The following is a 16,930-nucleotide window of genomic DNA, read 5'->3' as shown; positions in this document are numbered from 1 at the left end:
CGCAAATAAATGTAGAACTTATCTCAAAGCTGAAGCACATAAACGAGCACCAATATGCAAGTATATGAAAGTAGAAAAGGGGACAAAACCAAATGAAACAAATAGAGATTAATAGCAGGATAAGAAGTTTATAATTATGCACAAACCCCACTGCCCATGCTGAAGGATAAACAACAAAGGTAAAGAGAAAGATTCAGAAAAACTTCCATCCTGAGCGTTCAAAATCATTGATAATACATTAATGCTCATCACCGTTTGTATGCAGAAAATTTCTTAGTTTCTATCACTGCCGAAGAGGTTATGTTCCCTGCACAGGTGACTGAAATCTCGCAAATGAATGATAAATCACAACACAGGAATCTTTTTGCAACATCCTGTATTTGTGGTTGTTATACAGACTAGAAAAGAAAAGAATTCAGAACCTATGGCAGACATTTGGTGTGAAAAATTACAACTATAAAAGTCTGAATCCAAGTTCATTGACAATGTGATGACATTTGCCTCACCACTAAATGAAACAATACTGTCACTGTTGTCGTACCGCTCCAAAGAACCTCTGTTGTACCAACAGCCTCTTTCTCAAGTGTGAATGGGAAAAGGAGGAGGGTTATGGTACAGAATCATTAGCTGTTCTCTACTTTGAAAGGCACAGAACTGGTCTTGGCAAGCTGCGTCCCCACACAAACTGCTTGCCCTCTGCATGCTCATGGGACTGCAGCCTTTTAGGTCAGCTGTGTTATGGGAATGTCTTCATATTGCAATATGAAAAGTCTGCTAGACATATCTTTAATGTTCAAATTCTGTCTAAGGTTCCCAAATAAATTTTGTTCTGTTGGCTTGATTTTTCTGCCCAAATTCTGCCTGGCCCTACTCTCAATAATGTAAAGGCTAATGGAAAAAAAGAGCAAAAACCCTGGAAGAATACAAGACACACACTCAGCCACTAAAATACTTTAGTAACAAGTCAGCAATGCAATTCTACCTATGCAGGAAAGAAAATGTAGTGTACTTAATGCATAAATTACGTATTATCTTATGTTAACAAAAAAAATTACAAGTCCTTCTAAACCCACTCTAGGGGTGATAGCAAAGAAAAAAAAATCCTTACCTTAGTTGAGCTTAAATGGTGTATTCTGTCACTAGAATAGCTTTGGGGTATTGGAGGATCAGAGTAGTCATCAACACTTTTTGATGCATTCTTTTTGATGACTTCTACATAGGATACTGGGAAGATGCCTTGTCTGTTGGTTCCTGGTATTTTACCTTCATACCAGTTTTGATCAACTCGCTTAAGAAGAATTACTCTGTCTCCCTGAAATACATTATGAAAATAAGTTATCAGCAGATACACTGTAAGTTCATTTTTTGAATAGCAGATATTATTGAACACATAGTATTATTCTCCCTGCAGTGCTGTTTCCCATCAGTCTTGAGAATCGTCTCCATTTTCACATTTCTCCTCCCGTTTATAATAACCATGTATACAACTACCATTCCAGCAAAACAGGGGGCTAGTCATGGACTGCAAATGCTATTTTTTTATCAGAGGGGAATCTCAGGTAGTCTCCTATTCTTGGTTGGGGGACTAACATTTAAACTTTTCTCTGGAACGTAACCCGGTTTAACTGTTGGCCAAACTACTAGCTAACAGCGTAACTGTAATATGCAATAGTGACTGCTATGCCCATTTTTCCTTAAAAGTGATAAAAGTTAAACAATGAAATCCGTGAAAGTGCTTTGTTATCAGTAGAACTGGAATAAGTGGAAGTAGAAAGTTAAAAAGTGAGTTCATGGGAAAGATGAGAGAAAGAAGTGCTTTTCCTGTGTAAAAAAGATGGGTGGTGGGTCACTTGCTGTTTTTAGAGAGCTTAGCAACTGAAATGGAAAATATCAACTTCCTATTCAAACTTTTCTCTGTAGTGAAACTTTGTGGGCTACCTCCTTCTTTGTTTTACATGATGAGCTTTTTACCATGTGTCTTTTTGTAACAAATCCTTCCCTCTTAGTTTTGTGTTCTCTTTGGGTTTCTGTAATTTTGTTTCTGTGGTTCATTTGTGGAGTACCCCAAAATTATCTTTAGTGGGATGGAACGAAAGAAAACCAGTGCAAGTTAACTTTTAAAAACAATCCAAAACTGGGCTGTCAAGATTACAACCACCACAATAAGCACAAAAGAGAATTTAAAAAATGAATAAATCATCAAACTACCCCCAACCCCTACTTTTCTTAAGTTCCTATTCCTGATTTGTTTCTAGACCCCTTTGATGTTTACCAATCTCAAATGAGTGGAAAAACACCCATTATCTTCAGTGATGCTGGATTATGCTCTAGGTCAGCATCATAAAACTGTATCCTTAACTCTTATTTGAAAAGAAAAACAAACCACTGAATAACTTCTATGAATTCTAATTCTTAAAAAAAAAGAGGCAGAACTTTCCAGTGGATAAAAAGTATATACTACTTGCAACTAAGTATGTAATATCTGCAATAATAAAGTTTCTCTACAGTGGTAACATTCCAGTGTCTCTCAAACCTCAGAAATTAAACACTATTTTGCTCATGTGCAATAAAGTATAACCACCAGGATGTGCACAGAAAAGATAAGAGAATATTATACAAAGGAGAGTGTTATTAAATTAAATATTTGCAAGAACTGGTACATTCACAAAAATATCTGAGTCTTTTTTTCCTCTATTTTATCTTTTCTGTATTTTTCTATTCTATATTAAAAACTTTACCATGATAGGTGTAACACCAAGAACTAATTATTAAAAAAAGGAATGGATAATTGAAATGAAAACTGGAAATTCAGGTGGGCAGTTAACAGACGTTTGCATGTGCTAATCTACCACAATCCAGTTTACACGCACAACATATTTAAACTATTTGCACGTGGCTGTGAAAGACTGCAAGCCAATAAGATACTGTGTTAGTATGTCAGTAGTTTCCTACCATTACATTGCTTTGTGCATAGCAAATATTGAATGCAGAGTGCACCAGTGCACAGTATTTACCTATATCTTAATTCTGTGTAGCAGTAGATACTATAATGGTATTTTGATAGAGAAGTTCTAAACTGTACCTTCCTAAGTGATAACTCCACATTTGTGTCTGCACTGAAATTATATTTGGCAACGGCTTCTCCAATCTCTCCAATCTGTGCAGGGGGAGGTGGCCTGACAGGCTGTGCTTTTTCTGGGAGAAAAAGTTTCTAAGGGAAAAAGAAAAACCACAAATTTTCATCATTCCCAGGCAGTTTGTGAACCCATTACCCAAACTAATTCAAGAAATTAAAACAGAGAACAAACCTCGACATAGGAAATTGGGAATATTCCAACTCTTCCATGGTGCTCACCCTCATACCAGTTTTGATCAATTTTCCTGAGGATATAGACAGTATCTCCTTTCTTAAAGGACAGCTCTCTGTAACAAATTTATTTAAATCAGATGTTTACAGCTTTATATTTAACTCTTCCACCTGCATAGTTTCTGAGACCTTTACAGTTTGGAACTGAAAAAGAATGTAGCAACTAAACATTTGAAGAAAGTGTCACAGCTGTAGTAAATTCACCACTTGATCATACCATATAAAATGAAATGATTCACATCTATGAATCCCAGGTTCTATCTGTAAGTTATATAGGCCTGCTTTACACTGTGATTCCATGGAGGTATTGCTAGTTACTACCAGAACACATAGTATAGGGTCTGCATGCAAGTATGATGTCTTTTGGATCACCTGTTTAGATGCTGCTTTTATGACAGGCATCTGAGGGGTATTTGGTCAGTTCTTTATAAAAGCAGTAGGGAAAACTGTGGAATATATCCCATGTCTCTATGGCCTATTACTGCCTTTTTTGCAGCAGCACAGCTTGGTGTGCCTCTGCTCTCTGCATTTTTCTTTCAAGACAACTGTTCAGAAGCACGAAGAACTCAGGATTATGTTCTCACTATTTCTGATACTTGGGGCCTATGATATGCTTAATGTTGGATACCAAAAAAGGGAAATATCCAAATCATTAAGAATATTTTCAGGCCCTGGCCTGGGAGTTCTTTGCTGTATCATCCATTTGGTTTTTCAACAGCTGATCTGCTTTTCTGATAATTCAAGTTGTGAGTTTTCTACCAGACAGAGCTAGTATAATTCTAGTGTCAATGTCTGGCCTATCTAAAGATCATTTAAATGCCCTGGATCATCAGAACAACAGCAGGAATGAAATATAGACACTCTACTTTGATTCTTTCATAGCCTAAACCAGGGTTTCCTGATTTTGTTTTTCTTATGGACCATTGTGGTTTGTCTTGGTATGGGACATGTCATGTCCTGCAGAGAGCCTGTGTATCAAGACAGACAGGAAGATGCTGAAGCACTATACAGAATTTTGATAAGCATGCAATCTATGACAATATTTGTGTAACCTAAATACAATTCACAACCAAGAGCATTCAGTGGGTGACCCTCAGGACCCATGCTCTAGATGGCTGAAGATGCACAGCCATTCATGTGTTCAAACAAATACAATGGAGAATATAATAATTTAAGACATTTTTTTACAAAACAACTTCTCACACAGTTTGCTAATGCACAGACTACTGTGACAGCAAGCAGGGCCCTCTGCTTCCATGGCATTTGCTGTTGAAACTGTCCAGAACAGCAGTTAGCTGCCACAAGTGCTAGAAAGAGTGTTCTTGAATTATGAATTCTTAAATGAACAAAAGTCTGGTACTTACTTAGAAGTCTGAGCTTTAAAGTCATATACAGCTCTAGCTGGCAGTTTCTGAAAAGTAGGCAAAGTGATTAATACAGTCAGGTAGTATGACTATAAGGAAAACATGTTTCAGCTTTTAAAAAGGTGACCAAGATCCAAAAAGAAAAGAACGTGTGCCTTACAGTGGTTCTTGCAGTAATAGGCAATTAAATACACAGCTTCCTTTTTTTAAGGCAGTTAGGTGTTTGGGACTTATTATTGTAAAAAATAGAAATAGCAGCTAAATTTTAATATAGACTGCTTTGCAATTTTATGTTTAAGAGAACTACAAAAGTAAAAAAAAAAGTTAAATAAATGCCAGTGTGACTTGTAGGTAACTAGATCTTTAGGTACAATGGAAATTCATATGCTTAATATTCTGTAATACTTTAGCTGCTTCTTCCATTAAACTTGTTATCTTTAGGCTAATTTCAACTGCAAATACTGCATCACATTTTATATATACATATAAAAAGGAAAAATTACTCTGACAGCTGGAAAAGGTTGGGAATATTTTAAATTTTTATAATCACATTTTTAAGAAAGTCTGAGCAACACAGGACTGGAAGGGATCTCCTGAGTCACCTGTGCAGCTATCTATCACAGGCAATCACATCATATCATTCCTTTCATATATTTATCAAGTTCTATCACCAAGTAGCTGTAAGCTCAATATTGTTTCAAAAAAACCTGTTAACAACCCTGACTCTCCTCCCCTGTGAGGTTGACACACTTTCACTGTTTTCAAAGCTGTGCTGAAAACACAAACTGTGATCTGACCCAAGAGCCTCACTCATCTAGTGTCTGCCTCTCGTGGGTAATCAGCACTAGATACTTCAGAGGAAGCTGCAAGAAGTGATTAGCAGTCTCATGTGAGGTTATTTAGTTAAAGTGATTTAGTCTTTCTCTGCAAGTACTTGCACAGATGAGATTGCTACGTTTAAAAAAATCTCTCTCTAGGATATACTAGTGACAAGAATGAGCCGATTACGCTATTTCTGAGAGATGCTATTTGTAATGATGTAAGGGTGCACATCCTTATATGAGAGGAACAAAAAGGGACACTTGTAAGTTTTGCATTTTACCTTTCTCCCAGGCCAGATCTTCTTGACTGGGTTCCCTCCCTTCTTATCGTCTAAAGGCTAGCAAATTTAGCATATCTAGAGCATTATCTTTGCTATAATAAAAAAGCCCCCAAAGTTATTACAGGGATCCTGTCAACCTGCATTTTGTAATACTAATACAATTTTCCATTATAGGTCTCCTTCAAATAACATAGCCTAAATTTAAAAGCATTTTTCTGTTCACTGCTGTTGTTAAAATCAGTCTTTTAGATGGGAGGGGATATTCATATCATGAACTGTAGCTAAGCCCTTTTCACTCTTTCCCAATTTTGGTACAGCTGGTTCTGCAACAACTAGTAAAGTAAATAATGGAAGAAGGGGGATAATATTAAAAGATCAGTGGAGCTGATTAAATATGAAATACCTGGAAATGTACAAAACATACTGGAAATAAAGAAGCCTTTCTTCTTTCATCTTTTTAAATTACAGCGATATTAAGAATGGCTTCTAGTGTAAGTATTTTATGTATTTTCAAACTGAAAGATGACTTTCAATGTCACAAAATTCTTTAAAAGGAGCACACAATATGGCTCCTGGGACTTTTTAAACCTTTATTTTGTAATGAGCAGTCTTTTTTTTAAAATCAGGCTCTTAATCGAATTGCAGCAATGTAACCATAAGGCATGTAAGTGGGTCTGAAGTCAGATCCTGTAACCAGTTCTAACCTGTACCACCATTTAACAAGGTAGATGGCCTAGAGCGAAAACTTAAATATCAGCAATTAAAATACAGTACTCTCTTATGCTGCCATTATTTTGTGCAATATTTTAACAAAAATCAATGAAAAATGTTAACAACCTATGGTCTGCAGATGTTGGTTAATATAAATGCACTTACCTTAAGATTGAATAAAATCCCTTGAAGCCTGTTTGGAGAGCATTTGTATTTCTAGCTCTAGAAATATTCTTAAGATACTGAATGATATACTCCATTTTTCTGTGTATACTTTTCAGCGATACTTTATGTTACTTTAAAGGTTGTATGCCTGCTTCCATTTCCTCGTCCAAAGCATTAATACAAGCAGTCAGTATATAATTACAATCACCAACTGTTACAGAAATTAGAGGTCGCTCTTAGGATAAGTGGTTTTGTCTAACACACAAACAGCAGAGGTTTTGCTTTTTCTAAACAAAAATAATGGTGAAATACCGATGTTCTTTCTTATCAGTTTTGAAACTACTGAGGCAGTTCTTTGTTTAATGCTCTGGTTCTCGAAAAAGCCTTTCCCTGGTCACACCCGCTATTTTTCTCTGTCCCAAACACCCACTCCGATCAACTCTGACAAAGCCTATCAATGACTAGTAAACTTATGTCCACATCTAAACAGAAATAGAAGACACAGCTTATTTTACAAAGCTTGATATTCATTTAATTTCTTGAAGTATCAATCTCCTTAATGAAAAAGAAGGATCCTGTCCCATCTAGTCTGTAACATTACAGTGTCTTAAAACCAAAACAAATCTTGTCTCGGGTAAGCTACCAATTTTCCATATGCATATTGCTGCATTATTTATTGTTGTTTCACTACCTCTTTATCTGCAGTTCCTCTTCTCTCCCTTGGAGTACATCGTCCCACATCAGTGAAAGCAGAAGAATAGCTTCCAGGAGACTCCTGGTCTACTGAAAACAGAAATTATGTGAAACTATGGTAAATTAAACAAGCCATTCATATCTGTGATGCTTCTTGGTTTCATTTAGGGGGGTGAAGAGATATTGAAATCTTTTACCTTTGATAGAAAAAAAAGCACATGATATGATGGCTAAAGTACACCTTTAAAGAAAAAAAAGATACTAGCTCTCAAGCAAAGGCAAAGGCTGTCCTCTGATCCCCAGCAGAAGAATATATGATAAAGGATCAAGAGAGCACAATTACGCCTCACTGTATGAGGGGATGCATCCCTACTGGACCAAATGGAAGACATGACAACAGTACCAGGACTTCACCAGGTTGCATGAAACTATTTTTTGGAATGCCAACAATATAAACACATAATTACATGCACAAAATATGTTTAAAGCATGCTTTAATGAGAAATAGTGAAGAAAAATGGTTTCCTCCTAAGTAATCTAAGATGTATTTCTACTTTACCAGGGGCACGTGTTAGGCAGCACAAGGAAATTTAAAAGGATGTTATTTCATAAAAACAACTCTGTTTTAAGAGATGGAGTACAAATCATTACTCACCAATCTATGTGGCAGATTTTCTCTAAAGCACAGTTTACTAATGTTTATTGCAGGATGGTATATTACAGGACGGTGAATACATCTTTTCATGTTTTAATACAAATAAAATCAAAATCTTACACTTTTTATAGCTCTGCAAGTTGCCAATGTGAAATGAAAATATAACAGAATTATTTCAGATCAGAGGATGAAATGAACTACCTCTTGACTTCTGAGATTTACTATTTCAGTCTCCTACTGCCACAGTGATACTTGCTAGTGGAGACATGACTGATGTTTGTCTTCCTTTGACTTCATTCACACAATCTGTTCTTATCAAGCCCATACATTTCTAAAGAAGTACAAGTGGAAGAAAAACAATTTAAAGCATCTCATCCATTATGTTGGTGTCTTACAGAAGAAAGATATAAATGGTCTCCAGTGGGCTATTTCCTAAGCCACAAAAATTTGAGGCTATGATAAATACAGTGGAGGCAAAAAATGAGATAATTGTATTATTTATGTCATTGGTGGCAAACATGTCATCACCAACAAGTATATCACAGTCCCAATTCTGGACACCTTTGCTGATATGGCATGTGCCTGTGAATGAGGTTCTATGCTCACTGCATAAAACTAAAGATATAATGCCTCCAAACACATCTATTTTTTTCTTTAAGCTCTAGAATAAAGAAAAGGACATGGGAGGGAAGGAGTGAAAATGCAGAAGCTTTAGGAAGAACTATTTCCTTTATTTCTATGCAGCTCCTTATGCAGTCAATATTGGTAGTTTTTCAGTAGTTTGTGCTATGACCTTGGGGTCTCCATGTGGATGGTGGCTGTAAGAGACACACACAGATCCAGCAAAACATGAAACTTCATTACAAGTAGAGCTCAGCCATGACTGGTGCTGATGGAAGTCAATGGAATATTCTGCTATATTCATTCTCCATGCTACTTTAGAGATATTAATGTTGACAGAGAGTACCACTTTCTTCATGCCAGGCTCCTTCATAGATGCAGAAGTTATTAGGAATCCCTGTTTGCTCTGCCCTGTGGATTTCTTTATTTCCAAGGACTGGACAATTCTCATTTAGCAACTGTGATATGTGACCAGTGCAATTTCCAACAACTTCAGTCTCATCGTGTAGTACTGCCTGCCAGGGTTAATCATGATCAGGCCTCAAGTATCACTAATTCAATTCTGAACTGCATTTTATAGCTGTTTTTTACCAAACTCTCTGTTCTCAATATGTCTATCTTAACTAGCTAAGAAGAGATGGTAACAGCTTCAATTCTGATTCCTCTTGAAATACATATTTACTAGTGTGGTACTTGTAAAAGTTACAGAAAAAGATGTAAGGTAAAGGTAAGATGGATGTGATCAAATATTACATAATTGAAGGCATTCTCTCTTACATCCATTTGTGATTTCAAGAATAGTTTTGTAATGTCATCAAATTCTCAAAGATGCTCTGTCACAGAGGACTGTATGTCCAGAAGCAGAATTCTTTAACACAGAAATGCTACCATTTAAAAAGAGCAATAAATTACAGACTTGCCAAAGGTGTTAATCTAAATCATCCGAATCTAGTTTGCTTCTTTTAATATTGCAAGGTTAAACTTTAAAAACGTTTTAAGCTCAAGCAATTTTTTGAGAAAAAGAGAGCGGAGCAATGAACAATTCAAAGCATTAACTTTAAAACCAGATCACTGTCAAGACAGACTTTTTAAAAAAGCTATACTCACCCTGACAATGACATTCAAGTTTTATTGAAAATTCCCCTTCTAAGAGGATAGGAATTTTCTCTAAACTTCATAGATATTTTAAAATTCTATATGAGAAGAATTAGTTTTGCTGCCACAGAAATTGGAAATTGTATTATTTGAACAGTGGAAATGGAAGCTTCCTAAAATGACCTTAAGGTCTATTCACAAAAAGTAATATAAAGCAGTGGAATTCATGTATTTTCATGAGAAAACAGAATCAACTTTCTATGATACTGGCAGAATTAACAGCATTTTTATCACTTACATGCACCAAAACTATACAGTACAACATGTTTTAGATGCAGATTTCTTATTTTTTTAAATAATAAAGGAAGGGCTATCTGTATATTGTTTTCACCAGCATCTTATGATGCATGCATTTACTTTTTGTAAGGTCTTTTTCTTGAGGAAAAAACCCCGCATTGCTTAATTTAATAACACCATTGTAATTTTTAGCACTAATAATCTATTAGTTGAAATACATTGTTACTCCAGTTGTCCAGATTACTGTATTTTGTGAATAGACAGCAAATTTATCTATCCTCATCACTTACGTAAAAATGACATCCTTCATTAAGAATTTTGTGGGATGAAAGTTTCTTATAGACAACACAAATAAAAATGGAATGAGAAAGGGTGGGAAATACAGGGAGTCAGGCTGGATAAGTAAATCACAAGGATAGAGGAAGAAAGTTAATCCACCTTGGAAACACAGTGCACTATCATTGTTGTTAGTTGCGTCCATGTCTGGAAAAGAGGCACTAAGAGGTAATCTTCCACAATCATTCTGGTACAGTGGGCAATGGATAGCACCATCTGGAGGCAGTGGATGAAAAGGCTGATGCATGGGACTCTTTTTCAGAGCTTTAAGAGATGAATTCCTTTCTGGAATGTCTGGAAGCAGCTCTGTAATAAGTCTGTGTAATATACTGTTGTCGGGCAAGCTTCCCCTTCTTTTTTCAGCTTTAATTTGGTCACAGATGTCTTTAAGTGCAGAATCAAGTGCTTCAAATACAGATGACTTGCATTTTTTCTTTTCAGTTTGTTTTTTAGGAGCTGCACTTTTTTTCCTCCGGAAAGGCACTGGACTGACTAGGAATGCTATCTTAGAGAGGCCAGATTCTGTTTCCTGTCTCCTTGGATCTTCAGTGGTTTCTTGTTTAGCCCTTTCATGTTTTAGCATGGTGGTGAAGCGGGTGTAGGATGCTGGACATCGTCCTTTGCAGGAGCTGATGAGATGGCGGTGGTGGTGGTGGTGGTGGTGGTGGTGATGGCCTGATCCATAAAAGCTTTCAGATGATGTGAAGGAAAAGTGGTCAAAGTCACTTTCACTACAAAAGGATGAACCCTCTATCTGAATAAAGTCACTGAGGTCAGAAACCACTCCATCTTGATCGCTGTCTGAAAAATCCATATGCGATCGTTGTGGCTCATCACTGGTCACTTCAATATGAATTGGCACGAGGGTTTTAGACTTGTAGCTCCGTTGTACCTGAGAGGGATGTCTGCCTTGATTTTCTTCTTCCAGCAAAGATTCGATAGAAAATCGCCTCTTTGGACATAAGCCATTTTTAGGAGGCTCTAATGTAACAGTTGACAACATATCATCACCTAGGTTCGGCATTGATTTTGACTTCTGAATTAATTTTTCAAATTCAGATATTCTGGTTGGCACCATGTCTCTGGGCACCTCTTCGGTAGAAGATTCTCTCCAGCCTTGAAGAATACCTTTGTGCTGTTCTTTTTCATACTGCAGTATTCTGGACTTCACAGAACAAATCACCTCAGAATTCATCAAGTCCTTGCGATTGATGCGGTGCATCTTTTTGTACATTTTTAGGAAACCCGGGGCATCATGTGCAGATCTGTGACGAACTCTTGACCTACTACTACCACGACCCTCAACATATGGTGAGGCCCAGTTAATTGAGCAAACTTCTTTGGAGTCCTCCTCACATAACAGAGAGCCCATGCTTTCAGACTTGGCCTGTGCATCAGGAAAGCTATCACGATCATCTGTTAACAGATCATCGCAGCTACGAGATTTTCTCTTTGGAGAAGCAGTTTCTTCTGTGCTGCTCCAGACTTCTGCATTTTGACGAGTCATTTGCCAGCCATTCTTGTAGCTGATTGCCCTTCTTGAATCATTTGGAACAGCTAAATGTTGTCTGTAAGTGCTACAGTAATCTAATTCATTTGAGGTGTTGTGGTTGTGCACTGAATAACTTAAAAGGGATGGATATACTTTGCTAATATCCCCACCTTTATAATCCATAGAGCAGCATGGTAAAAAAGAGACATTGCCAGAAATTAAAAGATTCAGAAAGTTGGAATTAACATCAGTAAGTATTAGGAAAGACTAGAAAAGAGACAGCAATTAATGCATCTATCAATTTAGGTCAGTACATAGGTTGCTACAGCCTGGGGCAGCAGAGCTAATAATTAAGTTATTTTCCAGCTGTAAAAATGTACTTATGATAATTTGAACATCAAAAAGAATTCCTCATGAATTATGGAGATTTTACCCTCCCCCCCCCCCGCCAAAGCAACATAAGAAACAAGCATTAATACTGATTTTGAAGCAGGTCAACAGACAATAAAAGCTGCAAAGGATTTAAAGATGAAGCCAAACAACAAATCTAGACCTCAGTCAAATATTGACTTTTCCACCTGTGCATTCTGAATGAGGCTGTTCAGAATTTTTGAGCTGAATAATGCTCAGAGCTCACAGCAACTGCATATTCTAAGATAATTAAGATAAAGATAAATCTTTATATAAAAATCAAATAGGAAATTTCTTCCAGTTGTTCATAAGTAGCATAAGTAGCCTGCTTTTTCTCCGTGTGATAGCACTGAAGGGAGGGGTGCCTTCTACAGTTTACGGAGGGCAGAACAAAGCGGCTGAGGAAGTGCTATATGGGTGTAAAGGAATATGTATCAGTTTACTGAGCCTAACCAGCACGTAGAAGAAACAACAGCCCTCAGATTGACTTCCACAACAAAGCTTGAGTTTTCGAGCAAGTTTTGAGACATATTTTTATGCGCATGCTACATCTAGAAGTCACTATGAGACAAATTTGGAACTGTGGTCTCTCATACTTGCACTGAACTTCCAAAAATGGTCTCAAGTGACAACATTCAGTTCAGGACATGCTTCAAACAGCTCAATCTGCTTTCTAGAACAACTTGAATCTGGATCAGAAACTGGAACACTTGAGTTCAAAATCCATACTGATCAAACAGTTTATAATGTGCTGCTTCTTTAACAAGAAAAATTTTTTCCAAGAAAAATTAACATTATGGTAAGTTTCATAATGCTGGGAGAGAACAGAGTGACACAGCTAGGTCACCTTCTCAAAGTTAATTAGCTGTGGTAGATGTTCTTAAGGGAAGGATTTTCAAACACAGGAAATGTTTAAGTTATTGTAAGTGCTCATTATCAGTGGTGTAGTCAAAGGTAAATGCAGGTAACTGGAATTTACCAACTTTTCACTGCCTGGCCTGGTACACCAAATGGATGAGTTTACCCACTTTTAAAATTACTGCTATAACACTAGGTTTAAAATACGTTTGCTTTTCCATCACTTCACTCTTAATATTCTTCACTGCTTTTCTTTGATGCATTCTGTTGCAGCCTGAATATCGTGTTCTTTTCAGTGGGAATTTACTTTTACAAAGGTTTATACAGTCCCTAATACAGCTACAGGCTGATAAGTATAGCTAGAAAATACAGCAATTAAATGAATAATAATAACTTAAACAGAAGGATACATATTGTATATAATATTACTCTGTATGTTACCTTCTATCATATGTTTTACTGGAAACCTTTTGTCTTGCTAAAAAAACCCCACCCAAAACCCCAAACCAGCGTCTGATTCAATTATCTCTTTTCTGGAGAGACATGGAGAACAGTAATAGAATGGTGAGTTACTTGGAAAAATAGCTAATTAGATTGTATATGCTGTACTAAATACTTCAAGGATTTATAAAATCAAAAATCAGACTATGGATGTTTGTTTGATTAAATTAAGTCCTGATAACTGACAATGTCTAAGACATCAGCTATAGATTTGAAAGGTCTACTATCCTGGAAACATGTCTTTAATCTTATATGCTATTTGTCTTGATTTATTTTCTGTATATGCTGAAAACAGTTTTAAAATCACAATTATCTAATAAGAGAGTAGTGGAGTTAATAAAACTTTATGGGTTTATAAATTGTGGTACAAATCACAGTCTTCATTTAGTCATTTTTTTTTTGTTAGAATAAGCAGTTGAAACTGGAAAAGCCTTGTTACAAATCCAGCTTTTCAGCTTAAAATTACACATGTAAGAATAAACAAGTTAGCCTGTCACGAAGGGCCCAAAGCTGTTGCTTCATATAGTAAATCTCCCAATGAAGTGCACTGAGCAACAGCAGACAGTCATTTACTACCAACGTATTGTACAACACATCATCAGTAGTTTGCCGCTATAACAAATGTGATCTCCTCTTACCTTTTGCTCTTGATGGAGAAGAAGGCGATGAGCTAGTTAAAGGCTTTCTAAGGGTGGTATATGGGCCTTGCATATCTGTACGGCCTGGGCTGGGCCTGTTTGCGTTCTGATCACTGTGCACCCTCTGATGACTTACAGCAGGTTCTGACTTCCTTCTTTTTCTGTAGTCACTTGCAGTACTTGCAGAACTACAGAAATAAACAGTATTAGCAGCAGTCTAATTCTGAGATCAGAATCCAGGAATTTAAAAAGTAAGGTCATAATTATATTTATTCGTTTATAGATTAAACAAGGCCAGAACAAATACATCAAAAACATGTAAAGGGGAGAAGCACCGGTCTCAGACATATCACAACATATTTCACAGAGAAAAGCCGAATTTCTTCTTCACCTGAGCGTTTTAAAGTTTTATACAAAATCGCTATGTCATCTTCATAGAAAAGGCTTTGAAATAAAAGCATCAAGTTTTTCTAGACTACTTTTTGGTACTAGAAATTCAGCACAAAGACAGGAAAAAGAGACTGAGAAGAGATGAGGCAGCAAGCTTATGGAAACAAGCACTGAAAGTGCAGCAGTAAGGTTAAATGATGGATCGCTGCAGTTGAGACAATTTCAGGGATGTTAGTGGAAAGACCCAGAATGCAGCATGGCTTATTTTGAATGTAAACAGTAAGTCCTTGTAAAACAAAAGTAAAATTCAATATCACAATACAAACACCCTCTCCATGTATCTCTATTTTGTCAGTAGCTCACAAGGTGAATGTTAAAATCTGACTCTTCACAAATTCTGATGGTTTTAGGTCACAAAGAAAACCCTCAGGCTATATAATCTCTGTCTACTGAAATCATATACTGTATGTCTTACCTAGAGGGCCTGTCCAGGCCTTTGTCTGTTGAATAGTGATGATACAAAGAAGTCTGTGAAAACAAATATATGAATCTGTTATATGCATGTATTTGAAAAAAGGGTGACAAAAATTTCTGGTTATCATGTTTGATTATGCTTTGTTACTCTGTAACAAATCCTATAAAAACAGACTATCATGATTAACATCCTGGGCACTCCAGCATAGATACTGCTGCAATATTTCATGAGAATACTTATGCAGTTTCTAAAAAGCATAACTAGATTTGATTTCATATTCTAGTTCAAGTAATGTTTTTTCTTTTAAAGCACTGCTAACTAATGATCCGAAGTCATGCTTCTCTATACCCTTTTAAAAAATAGATACAGAACAGCTGAAATGAACTTTTACTATAAAAACATAAAAATCTGAAAATAATTCCTTCATGTGCAAGTGAGGTCTGAAGATCTTCTCCTCCCCTCCAGTTACCCACCAAAATCCCACAATCAATTACAGCCAGAAACTCTTGATGTTGGCGGCTAGTTGCTGACCACCTTATATTCCTGGTAAGAACAGTTCTTAGCACAGAACTTTACTGATTGCTTATGGAGTTACAGAAGTAGCTACTGCACTGTACTGCACCCTGGAAGATGGAATGGAGTAGTGCTCCATAATTTTAATACAAAGCCAACCTTAAATGACTACTAATTTTAAATTAACCATTTAATACATTTCAAGCCTGCAGTCAGAATTAAGTAATACTCCAATTCTGGTAACGAGGTATGAATCTGGAACGAACTCCATGGTCCCTGGGCTATTTCTTCATGGGTACAAAGCAGCGTGGTTCAAAAGTTAAACTTGTTTTGAGTTCCTGGCATGTCACTTCAGAGCTAACCCAATGGACTGGAAATAGAAGTATCATACAGATTTGTAAGCTGCAGGAACTATTTTTCTCTCTACAGAAGTCTTTTAGACTTTTTCTCTGTATGGAAAAATCTTATAGGCTTTTCGCTGTACAGAAGGTCTGCAGAAGTAAGAGCACTCATGGACTGTGTAAGTGCTTTTTTTGTTAGATATTATTTTTTCCAGTGATTTGAATTGCAAGTTCATGAATAGGACTTCACCCAGATTTGTTAACTGACACTTACGTATACTTCTAGAAGTCACCCATAATCTAAGAATATTTGAGAACAGATTTCAGAGGACTGTATAGTTTAAATGACATTCTAGAGTAACTGTTTAAACTACTTTTACAGGTGAGGCACTATAAAGTCAGTATGATTGTTCAGTTACAAGCTCATTTGTCAACAGGTTTCGTTATTTAAGACCTGCATACACCAAGTGATCCCATCAGGACAATGTTGAGGTTTGAACTCAGCCGGCAGCCAGACGCCACATGGCCGGCCATTCACCTCCCCCCTCCCTGGTGAAATAGGGGAGGGACAAAAAGAAGAAAATTTGTAGGCTGAATAAAAAGAAAGAATTTACTAAATATAACAAGAGAACAACAGTAACAATAGTGAGTCCAAAAACAAATGGGTAAAATGCAGCAGTGGCTACCGAGTGTGTCGACCGCCCCTACAGCAACATGCAACCAGACCGGAAATGGCACGTGCCAGAGAGAGCCCACGCCCACCTGTATCCCTGGGCATGACATCACATGGGATGAAATACCCCAATGACTGATCGGCACTGGCCCTCTAGCTGTGCTCCCTCTCAACCCAGGGAAAGATAACTCCATCCTGGTCGAAATCAGGACAGTTTCCACCCCTTATTCCA

General features: G+C 36.8%; 1 protein-coding gene across 13 annotated transcripts in view; it reads right to left on the bottom strand.

Moving 5' to 3' along the window:
• The window catches only part of SORBS2 (sorbin and SH3 domain containing 2), a 175,557-nt gene that overhangs the window by 16,332 nt on the left and 142,295 nt on the right, over positions 1-16,930 (bottom strand). For 8 of the 13 annotated variants that reach the window (XM_074866354.1, XM_074866358.1, XM_074866355.1 and 5 more), the window contains 7 exons: positions 15,172-15,224; positions 14,307-14,494; positions 7,401-7,492; positions 4,732-4,778; positions 3,309-3,423; positions 3,083-3,211; positions 1,109-1,312 (listed from right to left, as the gene is read on the bottom strand). In XM_074866354.1, the coding sequence (XP_074722455.1) occupies positions 1,109-1,312; positions 3,083-3,211; positions 3,309-3,423; positions 4,732-4,778; positions 7,401-7,492; positions 14,307-14,494; positions 15,172-15,224 (828 nt within the window). Of the gene's footprint in view, positions 1-1,108; positions 1,313-3,082; positions 3,212-3,308; positions 3,424-4,731; positions 4,779-7,400; positions 7,493-10,508; positions 12,069-14,306; positions 14,495-15,171; positions 15,225-16,930 lie in introns of all 13 variants that reach the window. The other 5 variants (XM_074866362.1, XM_074866363.1, XM_074866364.1 and 2 more) reach the window with 2 other exon arrangements.

Source organism: Strix uralensis, chromosome 4 (genome assembly GCF_047716275.1).
Source record: "Strix uralensis isolate ZFMK-TIS-50842 chromosome 4, bStrUra1, whole genome shotgun sequence".
Classification (NCBI taxonomy): domain Eukaryota; kingdom Metazoa; phylum Chordata; class Aves; order Strigiformes; family Strigidae; genus Strix; species Strix uralensis.
This window is presented reverse-complemented; position numbering and strand designations above follow the sequence as displayed.